The sequence below is a fragment of the Perca fluviatilis genome, chromosome 4 (genome assembly GCF_010015445.1).
Source record: "Perca fluviatilis chromosome 4, GENO_Pfluv_1.0, whole genome shotgun sequence".
Taxonomy (NCBI): Eukaryota; Metazoa; Chordata; class Actinopteri; order Perciformes; family Percidae; genus Perca; species Perca fluviatilis.
The window spans coordinates 4,880,885-4,904,503 of NC_053115.1; the positions used below are offsets into that span (position 1 = coordinate 4,880,885).

At 41.7% G+C, this 23,619-nt stretch overlaps 2 protein-coding genes across 3 annotated transcripts; both read left to right on the forward strand.

The window, feature by feature from the left end:
* The first annotated feature begins 321 nt into the window (after window positions 1–321).
* On the forward strand, window positions 322–11,895 carry mybl2b (v-myb avian myeloblastosis viral oncogene homolog-like 2b). The gene is made up of 15 exons (XM_039797317.1): window positions 322–624; window positions 1,076–1,172; window positions 1,293–1,364; window positions 2,082–2,174; window positions 2,980–3,200; window positions 3,294–3,426; window positions 3,514–3,573; window positions 3,737–3,949; window positions 5,398–5,670; window positions 5,763–5,905; window positions 7,864–7,963; window positions 8,042–8,152; window positions 10,440–10,556; window positions 10,645–10,776; window positions 10,873–11,895. The coding sequence occupies exons 1-15, from the start codon at window positions 605–607 to the stop codon at window positions 10,999–11,001; spliced, it is 1,914 nt and encodes a 637-aa protein (XP_039653251.1). The 5' UTR covers window positions 322–604; the 3' UTR covers window positions 11,002–11,895.
* Window positions 11,896–12,564: 669 nt separating this feature from the next.
* Window positions 12,565–22,806, forward strand: rpn2 (ribophorin II). Of its 2 annotated transcripts, XM_039797321.1 has the most exons (18): window positions 12,565–12,685; window positions 13,029–13,222; window positions 14,106–14,201; window positions 15,394–15,569; window positions 15,709–15,784; window positions 15,912–16,046; window positions 16,142–16,318; window positions 16,409–16,527; window positions 16,875–16,980; window positions 18,092–18,183; window positions 18,282–18,396; window positions 18,583–18,777; window positions 18,896–18,982; window positions 19,097–19,192; window positions 19,609–19,684; window positions 20,840–20,969; window positions 21,577–21,673; window positions 22,142–22,806. In XM_039797321.1, the coding sequence occupies exons 1-17, from the start codon at window positions 12,673–12,675 to the stop codon at window positions 21,626–21,628; spliced, it is 1,935 nt and encodes a 644-aa protein (XP_039653255.1). In that variant the 5' UTR covers window positions 12,565–12,672; the 3' UTR covers window positions 21,629–21,673; window positions 22,142–22,806. The 2 variants fall into 2 exon arrangements, with proteins under 2 accessions (XP_039653255.1, XP_039653256.1); XM_039797322.1 differs by lacking the exon at window positions 21,577–21,673.
* Window positions 22,807–23,619: the final 813 nt, after the last annotated feature.

Here is a 23,619-nt window from a genome sequence, read left to right on the forward strand (position 1 = left end):
ACAAAGAGAAGAAGGAAAAAAAATTTACATTTCAGAAGTTGGAAGTTGCCGTTTGATTAATTGTTTATAATTATAATCAATATTACAATGACCTGTTTTCGTTTTTGGCTTTTCAATTTTTACAAAATAATTATAATGGGGTTTATGTTTTATACATGACAAAGTACAGGATTTAGCTTGTCACTATTTTTGTAAAAGTAATCTAATGACATAACCCCGTCCGATGTAGATTAGTCTAATCTTGGTATTTAAAATTTTAGTTTGATTGGGACAACATTTTATTTTGAAGCGCCCATTGGAAGTTTCCTGTCTGGCTGCTTGACCCTATGCGCACATCTAGTGCGCATCTACGTCACCATCCGGTTTCTAGGCGCGAGATAGAAATCCAGGAGCGCGGACAACCCTGGCGCTCCTCTCCAGCTGGTTACAAGCTTTAACTTACCGTTCAACAACAGCACCGAGCCTCCTTCACAACCACTAGCCGTCTCATAAAAACTATAAACACGCGGAATACAGCGATATCATACCAAATATTCATGCACATGACGTGCAACGACAGCAGGACAAATCACCGCCTGACCGTAAACAACAAAAACAGAGGGAAATGTCTTGGTGGCCGCGCGGGTAAGATGTTGATCTTTGTTAGCTTCAGCAGTAACGTTACTCTTTATTATTATTTTTATCACGCATGGGTTTAATGTTACATTATAAAAATTATTCAGTTGGCTAAAGTAAAAGGCTTGCTTTTTGACCTAATCTTTTCACTTGACGGACTCTCGTCTGTGCCGCCTTTTTGCGTAGAATCACGATAAACAGCTAGGGGTCATTTATTTATTTTTACGTTAACGCCAGACACTTTGCCTATTAAACCACAGAAATGTAAATAAACAGTATTTTACAACAGTAGTGTAATGCATATGAGGTAGTGGCCAAGTCCCAGTTAGTTAACCATAGAAATAAACCTGATAAGCAAGTCGTTCTCGCCACACCATAAAAGGGCGGGTCAGTCAGTGGCTGGCTTTTGTGTTCACTGTCAGCTTTATTGGTGCACATCATATTATTTCTTTTCTCTCAGTGAGGATGGGGAGGAGGCTATGCATCAGGACACAGATTCTGATGTGGCAGAACAGAGAGACGGTGGGAAAGTGAAGGTGAAATGGACACAAGAAGAGGTGATTACCATGACCTATTTCCCTGTAGTTTGCATGTTGTCTCAATGACCCTGTCAAAGTAAACAATGGCTCTGTAGTAAGACAGGGAACATGAACGTGCTTATTTGTTTATGGTCACAGGATGACAAGCTCAAGGTGCTGGTTCCAAAACTGGGATCAAATGATTGGAAATACATCGCCAGCTACATACCAGTAAGTGTGATTTATCTTTTTTCGTTGTTGTTGATAATAAGATAAAGGGGAGGGGGAGCTCCTTGGTAGGGTTGGGTACCGTTTGGATTTTTACGATTCCGATGCCGAACCGGTACTTTCAAAACTATTCCCATTCCTAAACCGATTCTTGAAAAATGACATCAAAGAAAGGCTCTTTTTTTATATATATATTTTTTTATAATATATTAACGTTTTAAAGTACTTAAAGCGCCCATATTATGCTCATTTTCAGGTTCATAATTGTATTTAGAGGTTGTACCAGAATAGGTTTACATGGTTTAATTTTCAAAAAAGAAAAAAACATATATTTATTGTACTGCAACATTGCTGCAGCTCCTCTTTTCACCCTGTGTGTTGAGTTCTCTGTTTTAGCTACCGAGTCAGACATCACACTTCTATCCCATCTTTGTTGGGAGTCGCACATGCGCAGTAGCTAGGTAAGCACCAAGAGGGTAAGCAAGCATCTGCAAATCGTACCTCCTATGGAGACATTTTGATGCTAACAAGCCATCACCTGCCGTTAGCATTCCATTGACTATCCTTCATTTTGACGCCACTTTGCGTAGTAACCGGTTTTATAGTGGAACCTGATTTCGGTACCCAACCCTACTCCTTGACTATTTTATGTCGACATAAATCTCATTCAGAGTTTTGACGCTTCTTCCACTTTTGTCCTCCACGTTTTGTTTTGCTCAGAATCACACTGAACAACAGTGTCAGCACCGTTGGTTTAAGGTCTTGGATCCAGAATTGGTTAAAGGCCCTTGGACCAAAGAGGAGGATGAGAAGGTAAGTGACTCGATAGTTAGCAGTGCAGGGGTGTAAAATTTGACTTGTTGCTAACTGTATGCAGGGTTTCGCCCAGTGTTTTGCAAGCCTGGTGGCACACCGGGTCAAGATGCCCCCCACCAGGCCTAAGCCAATAAGAATAATTTTTAAAATGTATTTTTAAGAAAGATTTTTAAACTACAGTTACAGTGGGCGGCGTGGTTGGAAACTTCAATAGTCATATTTTCAAATCTCCAGTTAGCTTTTAGCATCGACTTAATGTAGGGCCCTATGGAGTCTTATAGCTTTTTTAAATTCTCAATTTTGCAGTTCTGTCTGTGATTCTGTTATTACAGAAATGTTTGGGCTCTACATTAATGCTGCGTTCCAGGCATCCCGTAACCTGTGTTTTCACCACCTTCTACCAGTGAAAGTGCCCTGGAACGGCAGTCAAACCCTAACTTACTACTCATGAATTGGTACCAGTCCAGACCGTTGTACTCCCAGTTACCGTTTTTGACGTCACACACACATAAACAACAGTTGAGTTGTTGATGCTGTACAGACGCCGGTGATTAACAATGAGAAATAGAAATAAATAGACATAAATAGGCAACGTTGCCTGGAACCCTACCAAGTCGTGAGTCGTGGCTTGAAGTTGTAACTTACGGGCTAAAAATTGTGTCTAGAACGCAGCATAATGCTGATGGCCCCAGCCGGTCCCTCGTCAAAAAAATAAAAAGACTCTAATTAGGTTCTCTGGGGGAGACCCTGGTGTGTCCAGTGTGCTAGTTGAGTTGTAATTGAGATGCATTCATTTTCTCAGGTCATAGAGCTTGTAAATCTCTACGGCAACAAACAGTGGGCCATGGTAGCCAAGCATCTGAAGGGCAGACTGGGGAAGCAGTGTAGAGAGCGTTGGCACAACCACCTCAATCCCAATGTGAAGAAGTCGTCGTGGACAGCAGAGGAGGACCTCATCATCTACAAGGCTCACTGCCTGCTCGGAAACCGCTGGGCTGAGATCGCCAAGCTGCTCCCTGGGAGGTAAATACTCTCCATCCACGTCAGCTCGGGCTGCGTTTTGTGTGTGGAAATAAACCCTCTCCAAATGACTCCTGTTATAATATTTGTTCACAGAACGGATAATGCGGTGAAGAATCACTGGAATTCGACCATCAAACGCAAATTAGAGATGGGCTTCTATGCTGGGGAGGTCTTTAGGCCGAATGAACTTGAAGAGCTGTTGGCCCGTGTTAATAAAGATGTGCAGGTGAGTTATCTTTTCATGATGTTCTCGTCTGGGTGTAGTTTTGTGATGTGCAAACAGCATGGAAAATTCAGTTTTTTAATTACACAGATGCCCAGTTGCTCTCAAGACGGTGCAGAAAAGGACCCGGGTCGGAAAACGCTTCCTTCGGTAAGCAACCAATCTCAGCGATTTGAAAAAATATCACAATTTAGATACATGGTGGCTTGATAAATTGCATTTCTGTCAGTGGATGGAAAGAATATCTGTATTACACGGCAGTAATTATGTTTTCAATGTCAGTATTATTATAAATGTCTACATTTTCCACCAGTTGCAGGAAACGCCCGTCTCAGCCTCGATCAAAGGCGAACCCAGCGAAGCGGGGCCATCCAAGGCTGCTTCCTCTCCTAAGGACAGTTCAAGCCCCAAGACCGAAGCAGACACTACAGGAGAAATGAACGTTACCAGCTGGGTGGTGGACAGCTCTGGCTTTCTCTCCCCTACCGGCCCGGCACTGAAGGAAGTGCTGGACATGGTGGATGGGGTGAGTTACCCCCAATAACCAACAAATAGACACCCCGCATAGGATGTGATTTAAACATGTACAGTATGAAATAGATGATAATCCAAGTTTAGCTGCTGCATTACAACTTCGTTTTTTCTTCTTCTACCAATTACAAATAGTACAGTTGCATATAAAGTTCAGTTAAATACAGTAGGGCTGGACGATTAATCGAAAAATGTATCGACATCGAAATTCCGAAGCTGTTATCGACGTATTATTCCCATGACGATAATTTAGATAATTTATTTCTGTTGATAGGCCTACTTTCTCCTTAAAAACATTCTATTGCGTGTGCAGGGTCCGGAATTAACATGGGCGACACGCACACACACCAGCCACTTCCTTCCGTTTACTGATAGCTATCATTTACCTCAGGCTAATTAATTAGCTAGTGAGTGGCGATTTTTGGCAGCCAGCCTTCCAAAAGAAAGCACAAAGAAATGAAATGTTAACCGATCATTAACCGTTGACCGGCAAGCAGGAAATGGAGTCTCAGTTCACCTGTCCGGGAGGCTCTGACTCACTTTCCGCACTCCGTGTCCGCGGACAGCCGTAGGCTTGTACCGGTGTTGATGTTTTGTGCGTTGTCGGACACATGCAGCCACTTTACTGAAACGGCTTGCGGGACTGGCACAAGTCCACAGCGGCCGTGGCGTTCATGTCCGAGCCTGTCTCCACCGCCTCCACCTGCAGGTTGTCAGCTGTGTGCCTGCCTGGTGTACTCTCGGACGGCCTTTATTTCCGACAGGACAGCATAGACTTGAGAGGGGGGAGAGAGAGAGGGGGTATGACATGCAGCAAAGGGCCGCAGGCTGGAGTTGAACCCACAGCTGCTGCGTCGAGAAACTGAGCCTCTTTATATGGGCGGGCGCTCTACCAGGTGAGCTACCCAGGCGCCCGTTTTTTGAAACTTTATACAAATTATTTTTTTTTAAACGCAGTGTCCGTCGTTGAATCACAATTTTCTTTTAGCGTTCATTTATCGTTATCGAGGTAAAATGTGCAATTAATTGTGATTTTGATTTTAGGTCATATTGTGCAGCCCTAATATACAGATAAAAGTGTGTGTGTGTGTGTGTGTGTGTGTGTGTGTGTGTGTGTATACGTGTGTGTATATGTGTGTGTGTGTATACGTGTGTATATATGTGTGTGTGTGTATATGTGTAGATACATACATACATACATACATACATACATACATACATACATACACTTAATGTATATATAACAATCAGCTGCACTTTAAAAAAGCGATAAAGGCTTTTTAAACATTACCCTCTCGAGTGCCTCAGATTCCTTCAACCTTTATAAACTAGTAGGATCCCCAAACTGAAGAGCACCACAGGGACACTTTCTACACAGCCGAGCAGCACTGTAGACCATGCAGACTGTATTGTCCCTAAGTAGAATGTCTCTTCTGCTATCAGGACCTCGATGGCTGGTGCAACCTAGCAGCCTTTGACCTGCCTGAGGACAGTCCGAGCCCAGAGCGCCACCAGTTTCGTCTGGAGGGCAGCGCCTTGCAAGAGTTGAGCAAAGGCAACAAGGGGGAACTCATCCCCATCTCTCCTGGAGGGGTCACGCCGCCTTCCATACTGAACCGCCGAAGCCGGAGACGCATCGCCTTGTCTCCTGATGCCAATAACTCCATGACTCCCAAGAGCACTCCTGTCAAAATCTTGCCCTTTTCTCCATCTCAAGTAAGTTGTTATTAGATCCTGCAGCAGTGACTTTGGTGCTGCTCATGATGTTGCATTGAATAGTCCGTTAACTAACACACGTGTTGTTCCAGTTCCTCAACATGTGGACCAAGCAGGACACTCATGACCTGGAGAACCCGTCTCTCACATCCACGCCAGTGTGCAGCCAGAAAGCCTTGGTTACTACACCGCTGCAGCGTGACAAGACCCCCCTCACCCAGAAGGAAAACTCAGCGTGAGTGCTCTCTTAACTAGCGATGGGTTCCAATTAGGGCTGGGCGATATGGAGAAAATCAAATATCACCATATTTTTGACCAAATACCTCAATATCGATACTGCAACGATGTTGTAGTGTTGACTATTGGTGCTTTCACAAAATATTTACACAATGAGATTTTAGATCAAAAGGCAAATAAAGGCAAATAATAGAACAGTTACAATAGTCTGGAAAGTTCAGAAAGTGACATCACTTTACTGTAATGCAGTGGTTCCCAACCTGGGGTCCGGGCACCCCCAGGGGGGGCGGCAAAGATTACAGGGGGGGGGGGGGCGCAAGTCTTTATCTGGTTTGAGGTTGAGGTAAAAAAAAAAATTATTTGCACATGTTAAACAAATTATGATAATAAGTAAGTTGGAATTGGAAATTGATTTATTTGAAACAGGGACAATGCACAAATAAACATTAAACTTGTTAAACAAGAGAATGTCTTGGGCCAGGTTATAGCAACAATTGCTAATTTCCACCTGTAGCCCCTATTCTACACTAGAATATATATAATGTATACAAAAGTCTGTATGAAAACTATATATTTTGTTGTATTCTCGTTTTTCCTGCCGCCACGGCATCACTATTTTATGAAAGAAACATGGCGGAGAGACATAACAGTGCTGATAACTCCTTTGTATCAAAAAAGAAAGTAAGGCTCTATCTCGAGAGTTACCTCAACTTCGGTTTCGGGGGGGCTCAGGTTTACTTAGACATGAGTAGGGGGGGCGCCAAGGAAAAAGGTTGGGAACCACTGCTGTAATGCAGCCTTTAAAACCAGGAAAAGACAACACTTATGCCATATTTTACGATATCCAAAATCTAAGACTCTTATCTATCTCTCATATCTAGTCTCATATCATGATATCGATATAATATCGATATATTGCCCAGCTCTAGTTCCAATAGCTTATCAAACCTCCTACCTCCCCTCACTCTCACTCAAGAGCAATAAAAAACATAATGGTAATAAGTTTCTCATTTTAGCCAACTGTTTAGAATGACAGGCATCGTGGCCGGGTTAGCTCAGTTGGTAGAGCAGGCGCACATATATAGAGGTTTACTCCTCGACGCAGCGGCCGCGGGTTCGACTCCGACCTGCGGCCCTTTGCTGCATGTCATTCCCCCCCCTTCTCTCTCTCTCCCCTTTCATGTCTTCATCTGTCCTGTGAAATTAAAGGCCTAAAATGCCCCCAAAAAATAATCTTAAAAAAATGAAATCAGCTGTAGCTTATTAAAGTTAATTCAGAAACGGCAACAAAATTAAGTTTGTCTGTTCGCTGCTTAATGTGCTCTCTTGCAGCTGCTGTCGGACAAAGATCATATTTGTTTTAGCAGTCGGACAGTGACCAACAGAGTGGTGCCTCTTCTCTAGAGAAATCTCCTGTTAAACTTTGATTCATAACACCATTTGAATCTGATCAACTTCATAGTTCTGAGTGCCTTCAGGATTTGGAGTATGCTGCTCGTGGTGTACATTAGGTTACAGCTGTTCATTAAATGTGTCACATTTACACATTTAATAAACATTTCATGGCGCAGTGGCTATGACATGTGCCTTTGGTGTGGGAGATCCGGGTTCGATTCCCACTGCGATACATCAACCAATGTGTCCCTGAGCAAGACACTTAACCCCTAGTTGCTCCAGAGGCGTGCAACCTCTGACATATATAGCAATTGTAAGTCGCTTTGGATAAAAGCGTCAGCTAAAATGACATGTAATGTAAAGCATGCTGATCTCAGTTTGAGGTTGTAGGTACAGGTTGTGAACATGAATTATGCTGCCACTAAACCTGTTTCTGACTTCTCAGCCAATAACGGCTGATCGATATCTTTGAACCTAATGCGATTTGATAAGGGATTCAAAAGGATTTCATATATTGGATGTGGTTTTGAGTCTCAGTGTTTACATCTTGTTTTCATGTAGATTTGTTACACCCAACCACAAGTCCGAGCTGTGTACGACCCCACGAACTCCGACGCCGTTCAAAAATGCCATGGAGAAGTACGGGCCTCTGCAGCCTCTGGTGAGTATCTGTGAGTGAGTTCACTCAGTGGTTTTATCAACACTGCATTAACACTATTTCTCTGTTGTGTAATCTTAGCCTCAGACTCCGAACCTTGAAGACGACATAAATGAGGTCATCCTGAGAGACTCTGGGATTGACTTGGTTGTTATGCGTTCGACGCCGCCAGAGCAAAGACGCAAAACAATGGTAACTAAGTCAACTTTAATACTTAACACCTATTTTAATCCTTTAACCCGTGTACCGTAACATTTATACATATTAGTACAAGATCATATAGAGCCAGCATGATGTAAGAACCTATAGAGAACCTCTTCATTATAAAAGGTTCATTGGCATTTATAAGAATGCAAGCTACAAAAAACACAACTTTGCCCCACAGTACGGGATGTAATTCACTCTGTATGTCCAGCTATGGATGATAAATAAAAAGTAATGTTGTTTTTTTAAAGGTCCCATGATGTGAAAATTTCACTTTGAGGTTTTTTAACATTAATATGAGTTCCCCCAGCCTGCCTATGGTCCCCCAGTGGCTAGAAATAGTGATAGGTGTAAACCGAGCCCTGGGTATCCTGCTCTGCCTTTGAGAAAATGAAAGCTCAGATGGACCAATCAGGAATCTTCTCCTTATGAGGTCATAAAGGGAAAGGTTACCTCCCCTTTCTCTGCTTTGCCCGCCCAGAGAATTTGGCAAGAGAGAGACATCATGGCTTTCAAAAGAGCAAAGCATGGCAGTTGGTCAAGGCCACACACCCACTCTCCATCTTGCCCCCCCTCTCTCCTCCTCAATAGCTACAGACACAGAAATGGTACATCCTAAGGAAAGCTCATTGTGGGACTGGCTTTAGTGGCTGTAATTCTGCACCAAGGCTGAATTTTGGGAAAGAGACTTCAGATACAGTATTAGGGGACCACTAAGGCCTATATAAAAGAGACTTCAGATACAGTATTAGGGGACCACTAAGGTCTATATAAAAGAGACTTCAGATACAGTATTAGGGGACCACTAAGGTCTATATAAAAGAGACTTCAGATACAGTATTAGGAGACCACTAAGGTCTATATAAAAGCATCCAAAAAGCAGCATGTCATAGGACCTTTAATGTCTCTGTTTTTGGTGGTCTTTAATTAACAAACTTAACGTTAATTGTTTGTAAACGATAAATTACCAACCAGTCTGTTAAGACTGAGGCTAGTTGAGTGGTGAGCCATTGAAATGGACAAGGAATAGGCATTTTTAGATATCAGAGGCTACTGCTAAAAAGTTAGAAATATGATTTAAGAATAGACAGTGGCTGGATATCATCAATAAGGGAGAATTGGTTAATGCTATGTATAATATATGTGTTGCCGTGATGGAAAAACATCATGGGAGATGTAGCAACCCTATCAGTGTTTTTACTTTAACGATAGCAAGTATTGCAGTACATACTCCTTTTATCTCATGCATTTAAAGATGGATATTTAACTTTTAGAAGAACGATTTTGCAGATATTGAAGAGCAGGTTAAGTGTGACCGGTCCTCAAATGTTTATATGATAGTTTGTGCTTATGATCAAGTACCTGTAGCAGTGTATGTGTTAAACTAAAACATTCAGATTGTCTGTAGGAGAATGTTGGAAAGTCTGACTGCCTGGGAACGTTGAATATTTGCTGTTTTCAGCTCCATGCAGCTTTACGTTTACAAAGTCACACCATGGAGCCATGCGTTAGATGACAGTCTTCCTCTGTTGGTCAGCAGACCACTGCGCAGGAGCGGCTGAGTGTGAAATGCCTTGTTTATTCACTTCCTCCAACCAGATATTTCTAGGCTTCTACTGCCACTGCCAAATGAAGAATGCTTATACCTAATATGTTTTAGCTTCCACGCTGGACAACAACACTGAAATAGAGGATGGATACCCGGGTTCGGACAGATATTTAGATAATAATAATGTTCAGGTTCGGTTCGGCTCGGTCACATCAGCGCGATAAGGCATTGAACATTTTAAATTCAAAACAGCTTTTTATGTAGGTAGCCAATGGGCCTTTTTCACTTGATGCAAATGTTCGTTTTTGTGATTAAAATAAATTTTTAAATATTACCCTAACATCCATCGGCCTGTGTGCGGAAATTGGTTTATGTAGTTAACGTGCGCTTGTTGCCCCGTGTGCGCTGATGCGCTCATCTGTTGACATTTCAGAATGCCTTCCTACAGCTGCTTAATAAAACCTTTCCTCACAAACAAACGTTATGTGTCCGTATGAGAAAAAAATGGACTCGGACATGAATAGGAGGACGCGGGCCGGGCTCGGACAGAAAAATGCGGCCCGATCTGCACTCTACACTGAAACAGCTTGATGCTGGCCTCCTTCCATTTTTGCTGGACCTATTGTTATCGCTTTTATTTTACACAGAGATTGTACTTCGTCATTGGCATTCTTGCTGAAGCTATTTACACAGATCTGTGTTTTTTCTTTTTCTTTTTATTCCCAGCATCGGCCTCCTATGAAGAAAGTGCGTAAATCGTTGGCCCTAGATGTCATGGACTGCCAGGTGATGCCTACATCCAAACGCAAATCCAACAAAGCTGAAGCCAAACACACCATTAAGGTAACAAAAAAAAAGTCTAACTGAGTTATTAGCCTGTCCGTAGATTTGACAAATCCTAATTCTCTTGTCCTCCTTCTTTCAACCACAGGAAGAACCGGTGATAGTTTGTCTCAACTCCTCGTCATTTTGCAGTAAGCGGCATGAAAATATTTTGGATCAGGGTTTCCTTTTGGGACCTAGTGACAATGACATATTTCCCAGCACGGTACCCCCGGTTCCGGTACGTTCCACCTTTAACCTTAAAAGGAATGGATATCCTCATCAATGGAAGAGTATTTTAACACAGAGTTGTTTTTCTCTCTCTCTTTCTCTTCAGATGTCAAAAGAATGGGAGACGGTTGTTTGTGGACAAACTAAAGACCAGCTCATAATGACGGAGAAAGCGAGACGCTACCTTCGCTCACTAAAATCCCGCGCTCCCAACCGGGCTCTGATTCTGTCCTGAGACATGTCTCATCTTTACACCAACATGTTGCACATGCAGAACTTAATGTTGCTTTTGCCAGCTTTCCCTGTACTTTTTGCTGTTGTAATTTGTGGTGGAGAAAAGGAACAGAGGTTTCGCAACGTTTTTGAACAAGTCATTAGCAATCAAAACACTGACAATATGTAGTCCTATCAATAATTTGAGAGATAATGGTGCTTTTAGATTTAGCCTCACTCCAAGGGCCTTGTGCAAGGCTTAAAAAATATCACATGTCATTGTATTGTCACTTAAACATGAAAAGAACAGTGAATGTATAATTGAAAAGAAAAATCACGGCTATGTTGCTATCACTGAAAAGACATGGTTTTACATTGCATAATGTCTGTAATTGAACCGTTTTTTAAAGTTGTGAAGAGTACAAAGACTCAGGTTGCACCTCCATATCTTAAGTTGTGTTGAATAACTTGAATAGGGAGACAATTTAGACATGTTGGTCAGTAATGCATTTAGAGATGATGGGTATATGTAGAAAGTGAACATTTTGCTTGGAAAAATCAGTTTAGCATGTATCTAGATTCATAATATGCCAATACACATTAAAAGTGAGGACCTCAGGGGGGAAATTACATGTCCGTCAGAAATGTAATAGTGACTGCAGCACACTTATACAATCCATCAGCGTGACTTACTACTTCTTGAGATGCAACAAAGTGATCAATACACTTAGGGAAGTTGTTTGTCATTCAGTATCCATGTTATTGCAATGTAATGGAGGCATGGAAGCTGTACCACCGTTGATGGCAAGAGTATTATGTTATTTGGCATTGTTTGTACATATTTACAGTTGTATGTTTTTACTTTATCATACAGCATTTTGTTAATAGATTTAATAAAACACCAATGTCTAATAAATACACTTCTCTTAATTTCTTTTAAAAATGGGAAACTTGATCTGCAGTCAGGAGTGCACGATAAGCCATTCTAACAACATCCAAATAAACGACAATATAAAGATACGATATACAAAAATAATACAACACAATTTTACATCACAGGGACAATCTGAGTTGTAGTTTGACAATAGGCTCTGTAAAACAAGCATGTTTGAAACAGTTCAGCTAAATGAAATGATGTGCTCAACTCAGGTGACTGAGAACTAACTGATAGTGTACAGTTTCACATTTGATCTTAGCAAATGGTAAGACTTAATTTCTGTTTTGACTTCATTGGCCTGCTGTTTCAGTTCTACAAACAAGTAATAGGACAAGGTTAGTTTTTGTAATTTCTTGGCCCCCTGTAGCCTACTTTAGATCATAAATATTAGTCTCAATGTACCTTGCTATGATTAAATGCATTGAACTTCAGAACCTTCTCATTGGGAGCATTTGATATATCACATGTATGTATGTATATGTATCGCAAATGCGGCTGTAAAGTGCACAAGTTTATGAAATACAACACGCTATTCCCTACTAATTAACACAATTATGGTAAAACATTGGTAATAATTACTATAAGGAGTATTACTGAATGACAGCCTGAATGTATTCTACAATACGTGTACTTCCTTTGGCTTTTATTTTGAAATGCCAAATGTACAGCCGGATATTATACCTTTGATGACAGCTCACACTCTCAGACACCGGAAGCAATCGTCGGTTTTGGTGACGCTGCATTAGACTGCAAGACATGGACCGGTCTAGTAAGTGAATTAATTCATACATTTTGAATACAATGTTAGATATGCATGTTATTCGTGTTATTTACGTTTCCAATGCTAACACGGAACCGGCCCGTTTAAGAATTAGTGAAGAAATAGCACACGGTGCACGACGTGTGTTGCTTCCTACTGGCGATAGCTAAGTTAGCTCACCTAGCTTAACCTGCAATGTAGACTTGAGCGTTATCTTAATGAATGAATAACGTTACAAATCGTGACATGGGTACATTATGAGAATGTGTTGTTTCCCCTCCTCGATGGTAACCGATAAATACACCTTTTCGACCAGCCGGGAGCATAACTTGTCTCCGCTGTGTGTCCGCAGGACTGTTCGGCTTCTTCCTCCTCCTCAGCCTGGCTCTTTCTGGGGCTCAGGCGCTCACCCCGGCGCACTACCTCTCCTTGTCGGATGTTGCCCGACTGCAAAACCTCCTGAGCCAACAGTTCACGGATCTGGACTCCGCATACTACTCTGTTGTTGGTCTGACCAAGCTTGGAGCAACTGTTCCTGATCACGAGGTACAGTGATCTTAATGCCTTAATTAAAAAAAAATGAGGAAAAATCCAACCTTTAAGGACACCAATTTGCTTTGTGAATGAATAATGTATCGTAAATAAATAAATGTTCTTCCTTATAATAAGTCAGTACACCCTTATGTTAAATTCCCATAGAGGCAGGCAGATATTTATTTTGAAAGGCCAGTTATTTCATGGATCCAGGATACTATGCATCCTGATAAAGTTCCCTTGGCCTTTGGAATTAAAATAGCCCCCCCCCTCCCCACATCATCACATACCCTTCACCATACCTAGAGATTGGCATGGTTTTATTTCAGTTAGCCTAATAGCTGGTTTGATTTGCATTGAGAGATGATCTTATGGAAAATACCCCATGCCGATCTCTAGGTATGGTGAAGGGTATGTGATGATGTGGGTGGGGGGCTATTTTAATTCCAAAGGCCAAGGGAAATTTTCAAAATAAAAATCTGCCTGCCTCTATGGGAATTTAACATAGGGGTGTGTATACTTATGTCCCCTGTATTTTAAGGAATGACATTATCTATTTACGATACATTATTCATTCACAAAGGAAATTGGTGTCCTTAAAGGTTGGATTTTTCCTCTATTATTTTTTTTTTTAAATTAAGGCATTAAGATCAATTTCCAAAAGATGATTTTTTTTTTTTGTTATTCCTCTTTTTAATCAACTTTAGCATGGTGTATTCACTTATGCTGGGCACTGTAAGAAATCACTTCATTATGTGGTTAGCAATTCTGACAAGAGAAAACTCTTAAAATAAGCATTCAGTCACAATTTAATTATCTGAAAGTACTATATAGCCTATTACATGTAATGTTGATCCTCAATGTAATTTTGCTTTTATGTGTTTTTGTATTGTAGGGAGTATGCCAGTTTCTAAAATCCCAGCTGGATCCCTCTAGTGTTGACTCTCTCTTCTTTGCTGCTGAGACCAGTCAAGCCATTTCAGGATGTGAGGTATGCTTGCCTCGGCCTTCTTATCTGTCCTACTGCCAATCTTTCTATTCAAAAGCCTATTTGGACTAGATACATCATACGTGTGTAATTGGGGCTGGGCAATATAAAAAAAAAAAAAATGTATTTCACAATATTGAGAAGATCTTCTCGTAACAAATCACAATGTATGTTTGGTGTTTGAAATCCACATCCATTCATATAACAGTGGAAGTATATATTCATACTTACCCTGATGAATGCCTCAATGGGCAAAACGCATTGCCGTGTTTTAATGATTTAGCCCCGAAATATATGAAAGGCTTTTTAAACTTTACCCTGCTGAGTGCCTCAGTTTCCTTAAACCCTTGTACACTTGGATCCCCAAGCTGCAGAGCACCGGAGGGACACACTCTCTACACAGCCGAGCAGCACTCCATGCAGACTGCATTGTGACTAAATCTAGGCCTGCACGATTCGGGGAAAATATGAATCACAATTTATTTTTTTTAGCTTAGAATTGATATCGCGATTCTCTGCCACGATTTTTTTCTCACAAAGTGTAATGTTTATTGCACACATGAGCATAATAAAACAAATTGGCAGTACCAAACATAGATTTGTTTTGGCACCTAGAGCACACAATCACAAGGCTCTAAACATAGAATTTCAATGAATAAAGAAAATAAAGTACATACTGACCATTCAAGTACAGCAGGTTACCAAAAATAGTGACATATAACACATTGAACTAAATATGGCCCTGATACAGGCTTTATCTGAACTCCTTGAACATGTCTTTACATAATTAAAACATGTCAATCAACATGCTGCAGCTACAGCTTCAGTCTCTAGAGAAATGGAGTTTGTCAATTGCTAATTTAAGTACAGTATCAAAAACAGAATGATTTCTTAGCACACTCTTTAACTGCTTGCCTTTCATGTCTTCAGCTGTCCTATCAAAATAAAGGCCGAAAATGCCATTTAAGTCGTTTTAAAAGTTAAATCGCGAACAGGGGTGAATCAAGATAGCGATTTTATAACGATTAATCGTGCAGGCCTAACTAAATCACAATATTTGTTTGGGTATTTGAATACCACATCCACCATCCTTCATAGGATAACAGTGGGAGTAAAATAATTAGATTTTGATAAGATTATTTGACCTAGGTGTGACCTAAATATTAACATATGAATTTTTTTGTTCACTTCATAGATCCCTGTGTCCAATGAAACCCGCGACATCCTCCTGGCAGCAGTGAGCGAAGATTCGACCATGACTCAGATTCACAGAGCCGTGAGCGCCCTCAGCTCTCTGGGGCTTCCTCTGGCTTCCCAGGAAGTTGTAGGTGCCTTGACGGGGCGCATCAACAAGGAGGACAATGTTATGGCGTAAGTGTTAGTTGTGTATCTTTTGTTGGTTAGTGAGTGCAGTGTTACTCTGTGAGGACGAGGAGGGTCTTGCAGTGATTGTAAGCAAATTGATCTGAGTCATTTAATGTACAACAAGATGTATGTTCTCTTTGGACAGTATCACTTCAGCTCTGCAAACAGCAGCCCGCCTGTCCCAGCAGGCCGAACTTGGAGGAATACTGGAGGAAATTGAAGTGAGCTCTTTAACTTCCACCAGATGGTGCTGTGTCCCTGTGTTTTGACTTGGCACAAGACACACTAGACTTCTAATTATTCAGAGATTTTATATTAACAGTTTTCTTTTTGCTTCTTTCCTCTCAGGATCTGACCGCTCGTTTGGATGATCTTGGCGGCATCTACCTCCAGTTTGAAGAGGGACTTGAGGCGACTGCCATGTTTGTGACCGCTGCTTATTCCCTGTCGGATCATGTAGACATGGAGCCCCCTCTGAAGGAGGTGTGATTTATGTCTGTCAGCTGTTTGCTTTTTTTCTCCATCATGTTTTTTTTTTCTCTCTCTTGAGACTGATGGAAGATGCATTCTCCCCACAGGACCAGGTCATCCAGCTGGTGAACTCTATCTTCAGCAAGAAATCCTGGGACTCTCTGGCCGAGGCCTTCAGCGTGGCAAGTGCTGCCGCTGCTCTGTCCAACAACCGCTTCCATGTGCCGGTCATTGTCAGTGCTCAGGGCCCAGCCACAGTGTCCCACAGCCAGCCAACCCTGCAGGTACAGTATGTTGAATCTCAACCTAGCTACAGTCCTCTGCGTGGTTTTTAATCTGCTCATAGTGACGCTGTTTCTCTGTCTAAATTACAGCTCCTTGTTACTGATGTCATGTCTCAACCTTTGGCCTTAGCCAACGTGCTGGTGGAATCTGCGTACGCTGTGGCCTCCAAGAGCATCATTCTCAGCCAATCTCCATTCACACTTAATGAGTATGTGTTAGCTTTATAATATTTACCCGCATTCCCCTCTATTGAAAATTATCCCAAAAACTGGAAGAAACACACACACACTCAAAACCTTTTTTTACCTCATTGCTCAATCCCCAAAACGCTCCTAGTGTTTACAGACACGATCGGTTTCATTTACTGTGTAGATTATGTTTGACTAAGCACATTGAGTTTCTTTACAATCTTTACCTACATTATTTATCGGTCAGTCAATTTGGCTATCTTTCTTAAAAGGAATGCCTGGTTTTTGTAGAACACACACTGTATTATCATTATATATTATGTACATATTATATATATATATATTTTTCTTTCTTTCTGATTTTCAGTGGCGTCTTTGAACTGAACTTCATGTCCAACCAGCCAGCCAGTGGATACTACCAGTTTACCATTGCAGTGACCGGAGATACCCGGCTTGTTGCCAATCATGTTGAGGTGAAATGGCGCTCGAAAATAGAGACATAACACTTAACCATAGTTAAATAGATTAGCCAATTTGTATGCATGTAGTCATACCTTTTAAAGTGTTTAGGACTTTAATGAATTGCTTAAAGTGCTCATAATGTGCTTTTTGGCCGTTTTATTGGGTTATATATCTTTTTTGTGCACGTTATAGGTTTAGAAATTGAAAAAGCCCAAAGTCCCCCCCCCAAAGGGACTTACCATCTCCAACAGAAAACACTGTTCACAAACTGCTCCAAACAGCTCTATTGTAGTCCAGCCTTCACTTCAGAGACAAACGTGGTCACTTTGTAACCCACGTTATAATGCTCGCCTAGCTGCTAGCGTGGCACGCCCTCATACTCTGCTTCTGACTGGCTAGTAGTCCTTACCTAGGTACTGTCAGGACACGCCCTCATACTCTGCTTCTGACTGGCTAGTAGTCCTTACCTAGGTACTGTCAGGGCACGCCCTCATACTCTGCTTCTGACTGGCTAGTAGTCCTTACCTAGGTACTGTCAGGGCACGCCCTCATACTCTGCTTCTGACTGGCTAGTAGTCCTTACCTAGGTACTGTCAGGACACGCCCTCATACTCTGCTTCTGACTGGCTAGTAGTCCTTACCTAGGTACTGTCAGGACACGCCCTCATATTCTGCTTCTGACTGGCTAGTAGTCCTTACCTAGGTACTGAGCATGTGCGACTCCCAACAAAGATGGAACAGAAGTGAGGTGTCTCACTCTGTAGCTAAAACAGAGAGCTCAACACACAGGGTGAAAAGAGGAGCTGCAGCAATGTGCAGTACGACAAAAATATGGTGTTTTCTGAAAATTAAACCACGTAAACCTATTCCGATACAACCATCTAAATACATTTATGAACCTGAAAATGAGCAGAATATGAGCACTTTAAATTAATCGCCTTGGTGGAGAAAGTGATGCAAATGAAAATGCGCTGTTGTCGAGATTGAGGTTGTGGCTGCAGCCTGTCCTAGGTTGGCGGTCCGTCTGAATTTGATTGTAGTCTTTCTTTGTTTAGGGATTAATATGCTGCTCTCGTGCCCTTACTTGATGTAACTTTGTGTTGTGACTCTGTTCACGTGTAGCTTAAAGTGAAGGTGTCCACTGAGGTGGCTGTCACCAACATGGACCTCTCCGTGGTGGATAAGGACCAGAGCATCGGCACAAAGACCATCAGGTTAGGAAACAAGTTTGATGAGTAAAGCCCTTTTTTCGCTGACCCTCTGTAGCATGACAATAGATGAACAAATGCTTTTCCTTTTCTAAATGACTCAGGGTGGACTATCCTTCCAAAGCCAAGAGCTCCTTCACAGCAGACAGCCACCAAAACTTTGCTATGTCATTCCAGCTGGTTGATGTCAACACTGGGGTGGAGCTTACCCCTCACCAGGTACGTAACCGGGTCACGACACGGGCACACGTCGGCAGTAAACTGCTGGCGTGACCGTACAACCATTATATGGTTGGCCAAAACATTAAATGAAACCAGCCAACCACTGCTGCACACCAGTTAGGGAAAATGTAGCTTTCAGTCTTTTTCGAGATTAAGACCTATTCATTTTTTTCTCTGTCACAGACTTTTGTCCGCCTGCACAATCAGAAAACTGGCCAAGAAGTTGTGTTTGTGGCTGAACCCGACAGCAAAAATCTGTACAAGTTTGAGTTGGACACAGCAGAGCGGAAATCCGAGTTTGACTCCATGTCTGGCACCTATTCCCTCCACCTCATCGTTGGGGATGCTACCTTGGAGAATCCCATTTTATGGAACGTGGTGAGTGTCTGTTGAGACTCGGTGATGGCAATGGGGATTATTTAGTGGTGCAACAAGTGCTCAGCCAGTGAGAAGTTGATATTGAGCTCTAAAGTTGAGTTGTAATCCTTTTTGAAAGGCTGATGTTGTTCTGAAGTTTGTGGATGAGGAGGCCCCAGCGACCATTCAGCCCAAGACTCTTTATGTACCCAAACCAGAGATCCAGGTAATACTTAAAGTGCTCTGTATTTAAATCTGATGTACTGCCTGACGATGGACAACCAAGCAGCATGCAGGCACTATCAGTCCAGCAGTTTAAAATCTCCTCTTGTCTCTGCAGCACCTATTCAGGGAGCCAGAGAAGAAGCCTCCCACAGTGGTTTCCAATACCTTCACTGCACTCATCCTGTCTCCCTTCCTGCTTATGCTCATCCTGGTAATATTTCAAACTTAAATGTTTTCCTGTTCATTTTTGCTTATTTGTAGGGCCGCCTAAAAACTAACCTACTTATTATTAATCAAAACCTGTTTTAATTGAGCATTCAGCTTTGTTATTGTTGTTGTACGCACAGTGGTCTAGTTTCTTTCTTCAGAAAAGCTCTTCACTAGGAAGCCTTCAAAAACAGTGAATGGGGCTCCAGTGTTGCATGTATAATGCTCGTTTTAATTTGAAATCATAAAAGCTATGGTTTATTTTCTCCCCTGACATTTCTAGTGCTGAGTAATAGTTATTGTTGCAGTGGATCAGTGCATTGTGTGTTAGGTGGTAAACAGTGTTGTCAGCCCCTTTTGTTTGCAGCTCCCACAGGGGATGAACATGACATTGTCTTTTATTCCCCCTCTCGTCTGTAGTGGTTTAAGCTCGGAGCCAACATCTCCAACTTCAGCTTCTCTCCCAGCACCGTTCTGTTCCATGTAGGACACGCAGGTTAGTCCCAAACTTTGAAATGACCATTTACAGCCTCTGAATCTACTTTTCATCTTGCTGTTGTTCAAGATAAGTGAGTTGCTATGGCTGACATTGTGCATTATCACATTAGTAATTTCAGCAATGCATTATTCATGAAATTCCTCACATAAACTATTGATATAAAAACACCCCCTCCTCAACCCCCATCCACACGATCTCTACAACATGAAGTCGTCTTTGTGTATGTCACATAGGTTCCATCCAAATTCAGCAAAAATTGTAACCACATTTTTCAGAAAATGCAAATGAATGTGCGTTTCCATTTACTGCTGTTGCGCGAAGATGAGGAAGCGCATCGAGATGAACAGTTGGTGGCGCAAATTCTCCAGTAAGGTGCCATCAAACCATGGCAGAAGCAAATGGCGCATCGAGATGCCGAATTTGATTCGGTTTTCATTTTCCTCTCGTCAACCAGTATTTAATATCTTTTTCTGGCTAAAGAGGGTGATTTTTTTTTTCCAGAGATGTCTCTTGAGCCTTGCCTTGCAGATCAGGCGTTCCAGTGTGAGACGACTAGCTTCCTCGCTCCGTGAAAAGCTATGAGGCAATTAGCTTCACCACACAGTCAGATTTTTCTTTTGGCCAGCCCAGATCGTGTTGAGCGCCGAGAGTGTACTTGGAAAACTGAAGTGCCGAAAAGCCTGTTACATTACTATGGTAACCGTGCAACTGTGAGCTCTTGTCACCAGTTTTAGCTGTGACATAACTGAATATTTTTTTTAAAGGTTTTAAATACGGTGATTTTAATCTCTTTAAATCTCTAATCTTTTTTTCCGTTAATGTGGATATGTTTAAAACCCCATTATGAAAATGTAGTAATGTATTCATGAAAAAAAAGTATCCCTTTTTTATATGGTAGGACACATTATTTAAAATGTTGAATTCAAAATTTGAAATAAATCTTGCTGCAACCCTGGTCTGTCCATAAAAACACACACACACACACACACACACACACACACACACACACACACACACACACACACACACACACACACACACACACACACACACACACAAAAAAAAAAAAAAAAAAAACACGAGGAACCACTGACATACAGCCGTTTTGTTTGGATGTTAATGTTTCAGCCTACTCTGTTGTCTCATTTTCAGCCACGCTGGGCCTCATGTACGTCTACTGGACTCACCTGAACATGTTCCAGACTCTGAAGTACCTGGCGATTATCGGCGGGGTGACTTTCCTCGCCGGGAACCGCATGCTGGCCCAGAAAGCAGTGAAGAGGTACGTCTCCTGATGGTGCCTGGCACAAATGGTTCCTAGAGAGTCCTTAGTCCCAGAGAGAAAGCCTATCCCCCTTTTTTTAGAGGACAAGGACTCTGGTGCTTTGAGGCCTCTTGGTAGTTCTTAGCCTTAAACTTGAGGAAAAGTGCCTATTCCATATTGTAGCTCCTCAGTTGGGTCCCCCGAGGCTGATAGCGATGCCAAGCTCTCTGCCAGAAGGTGAGCTCGTGCCTACTTGGACCAGGAGAGTAGCATGGCAGCAAGATCTGCAAGAGTGGTGATCTAAGTGGGCAATTTCCTCACCATCAACATGTAGAGCCCTCAAAGAGCCAGAGTGAGCAATTTGTAGCCTGTGTCTCGGACTCAAAACATCACTCTGTAGTTGTTCACTTTTACTTCTTGCTCTTACGACGGCCCATTTAACCCTTTTTAAGCAAGTAGAATATTGCATTAAATGATTTCACAAATGTCATTTTTCCAGTGAGGACTTTTTTTTTTCTTCTTTTTCTTTCTTCTTTCCTGTTTTGTCTCTGTCTCCTTGCAGCTGGTGCCTGTGTCTTTTTAACCCGTCTTTCCACACTTCGCTGTCTCTGTACTCCTTTTTCAGGATTGCAGCAGAGCAAAGTAGTAGGTTGGCAAAGTATAGGAGCCTACGATAAAGCCCCCATTTGTAACAAATGAGTCGGTCGTGTTTCCAGGCTGAAGTAAGGGCATCCTCATAGACTGCATTCTCAGTGCATTTCCATGATGGCTGGCAGTGTGCATGGTTGTGTGGTGCTCGATCATTCTAACTCTGGAGTGTTCACATGTACTTGCTGCCCTCCCCCCCTGGTTTGCCTCTCACTCATCCCACCATAGCCATACCGGCCCTTTGGTAATCCCTCCATTTGTGGAATAGTCCCTCCAACGCCCATGGTTCTGGTTGTTCCATTATATTTATGATATATATGATATGTTTTGTGTGAGTTAAGGTGTGCATTGTCCAGATCTTAGACATTTGTCATGAGAATTTTTTTTTTTTTTCCCGCCAAAATACATTTGTTTGCCGTGAAAGGGTACACATTAAAATGCATGATCCAGCCTTTACGTGACTTGTCAAAGATCGGGCATTACATAAAGCCACGATGGAGTTAATTCAACTAATGGTTGCTTTTTTTCTTTCTCTCCCACAGAATTGAGAAAAAATAAGAGCACGAAAAGTAAAAAGAAGGCACTGACGAAGCTCATTTTTTGTTTCCAAGGAGTCATTCAACGACGCATCAAATCAGACTTTAAAACACGGCGCGGCAGTTCAAGAATCCAGTTTAAACATGCGTTCGTCTGTGTTGCCAAAAGGAAGAAATCGAGAAATCACAGCGTCTCTGAGGACAAACCCTCACTGACAGATACTCTCACTGACGGCTGAAAGCTACTGATCATTGCACTTCATCTTCCTGCGAGATTTGTTTTCTTATTGTCCAACATGCCAGTGTTTTCTAAGTGAGCTGGGTTTTTTTATTTGTGGTTTCTTGATGGATTTTGGGTTTATTTGTGCTTTTTTTTTTTTTTTTTGTACATTCCTCTTTTTTCGCTCAATGCTCATTTCACCTCGTAACAGAAACTGTTAGTTCACTTGTTTCAGCTGATAAAAATAAACCCATTGGCAGTAGCACTGAAACATTGAACGTTACTTACTATGCCAGTGTGTTTGCCTGTTTGGTGCATCAGATGTGCGGTAGTCTCCAATTTGATACGGAGTTGGCGTTCCCCAGAAAAATTGTTAATAAGGAAATATGGGCTATTTGAGGAAGTGATGTTTTTTGTAATGAAGAAGAGGAAATAAAGAAATTGAGGTGAATCTAAGTTTCTTTCTTCAGTAAAGGGAAAAACAGGAACCCAAGATTAATTACATCTTATGATGATGATGATAATAATAATAATAATAATAATAATAATAATAATAATAATGTATACTTTATTAATCTCGCAAGGGAAAATTACAATGTTTTCACTCTGATGTTATTACACCCAGGCCTGAATTACACACACGTGCTCAGTACCTGTACATGCACTAATGGAGAGATGTCAGAGTGGGGGGGCTGCCCATGGAAGGGCGCCCCGAGCAGTTGGGGGTTCGGTGCCTTGCTCCAGAGCACCTTGGCAGTGCCCAGGAGGTGAACTGGCACCTCTCCAGCTACCAGTCCACCACCATACTTTGGTCCGTACAACCCAACTCCCTACTGACTGAGCTACTGCCACCCCCAATTTTTGAATTGATTGAAAGAGTAAAGGTTGAGTGGTAAACAGAAGCTGGGGAGACCCAGAAGAATCTAAACCACCCAGTCGAGAAATATTTAGATTCTTTACTCAAGTAAAAATATCAACACTAATTACTTTATTTTTAATCTTATGAGTGTGAACATTTCCTCTGTTTGCCTAAAAGTGTGTCCTTGCCGAACTGCTGTGGAGGGTTAGTAACGAGTAGGTAAGAGAGAATATAATATTTAAAAAAAACATAACTTGGAAACGGCCACCTGATTTGACTTATGAAGCCTCATAACTTCAGCTTAAAGTGCTCATATTATGCTCATTTTCAGGTTCATAATTGTATTTAAAGGTTATATCAGAATAGGTTTACGTGGTTTAATTTTCAAAAAACATTTTTGTTGTA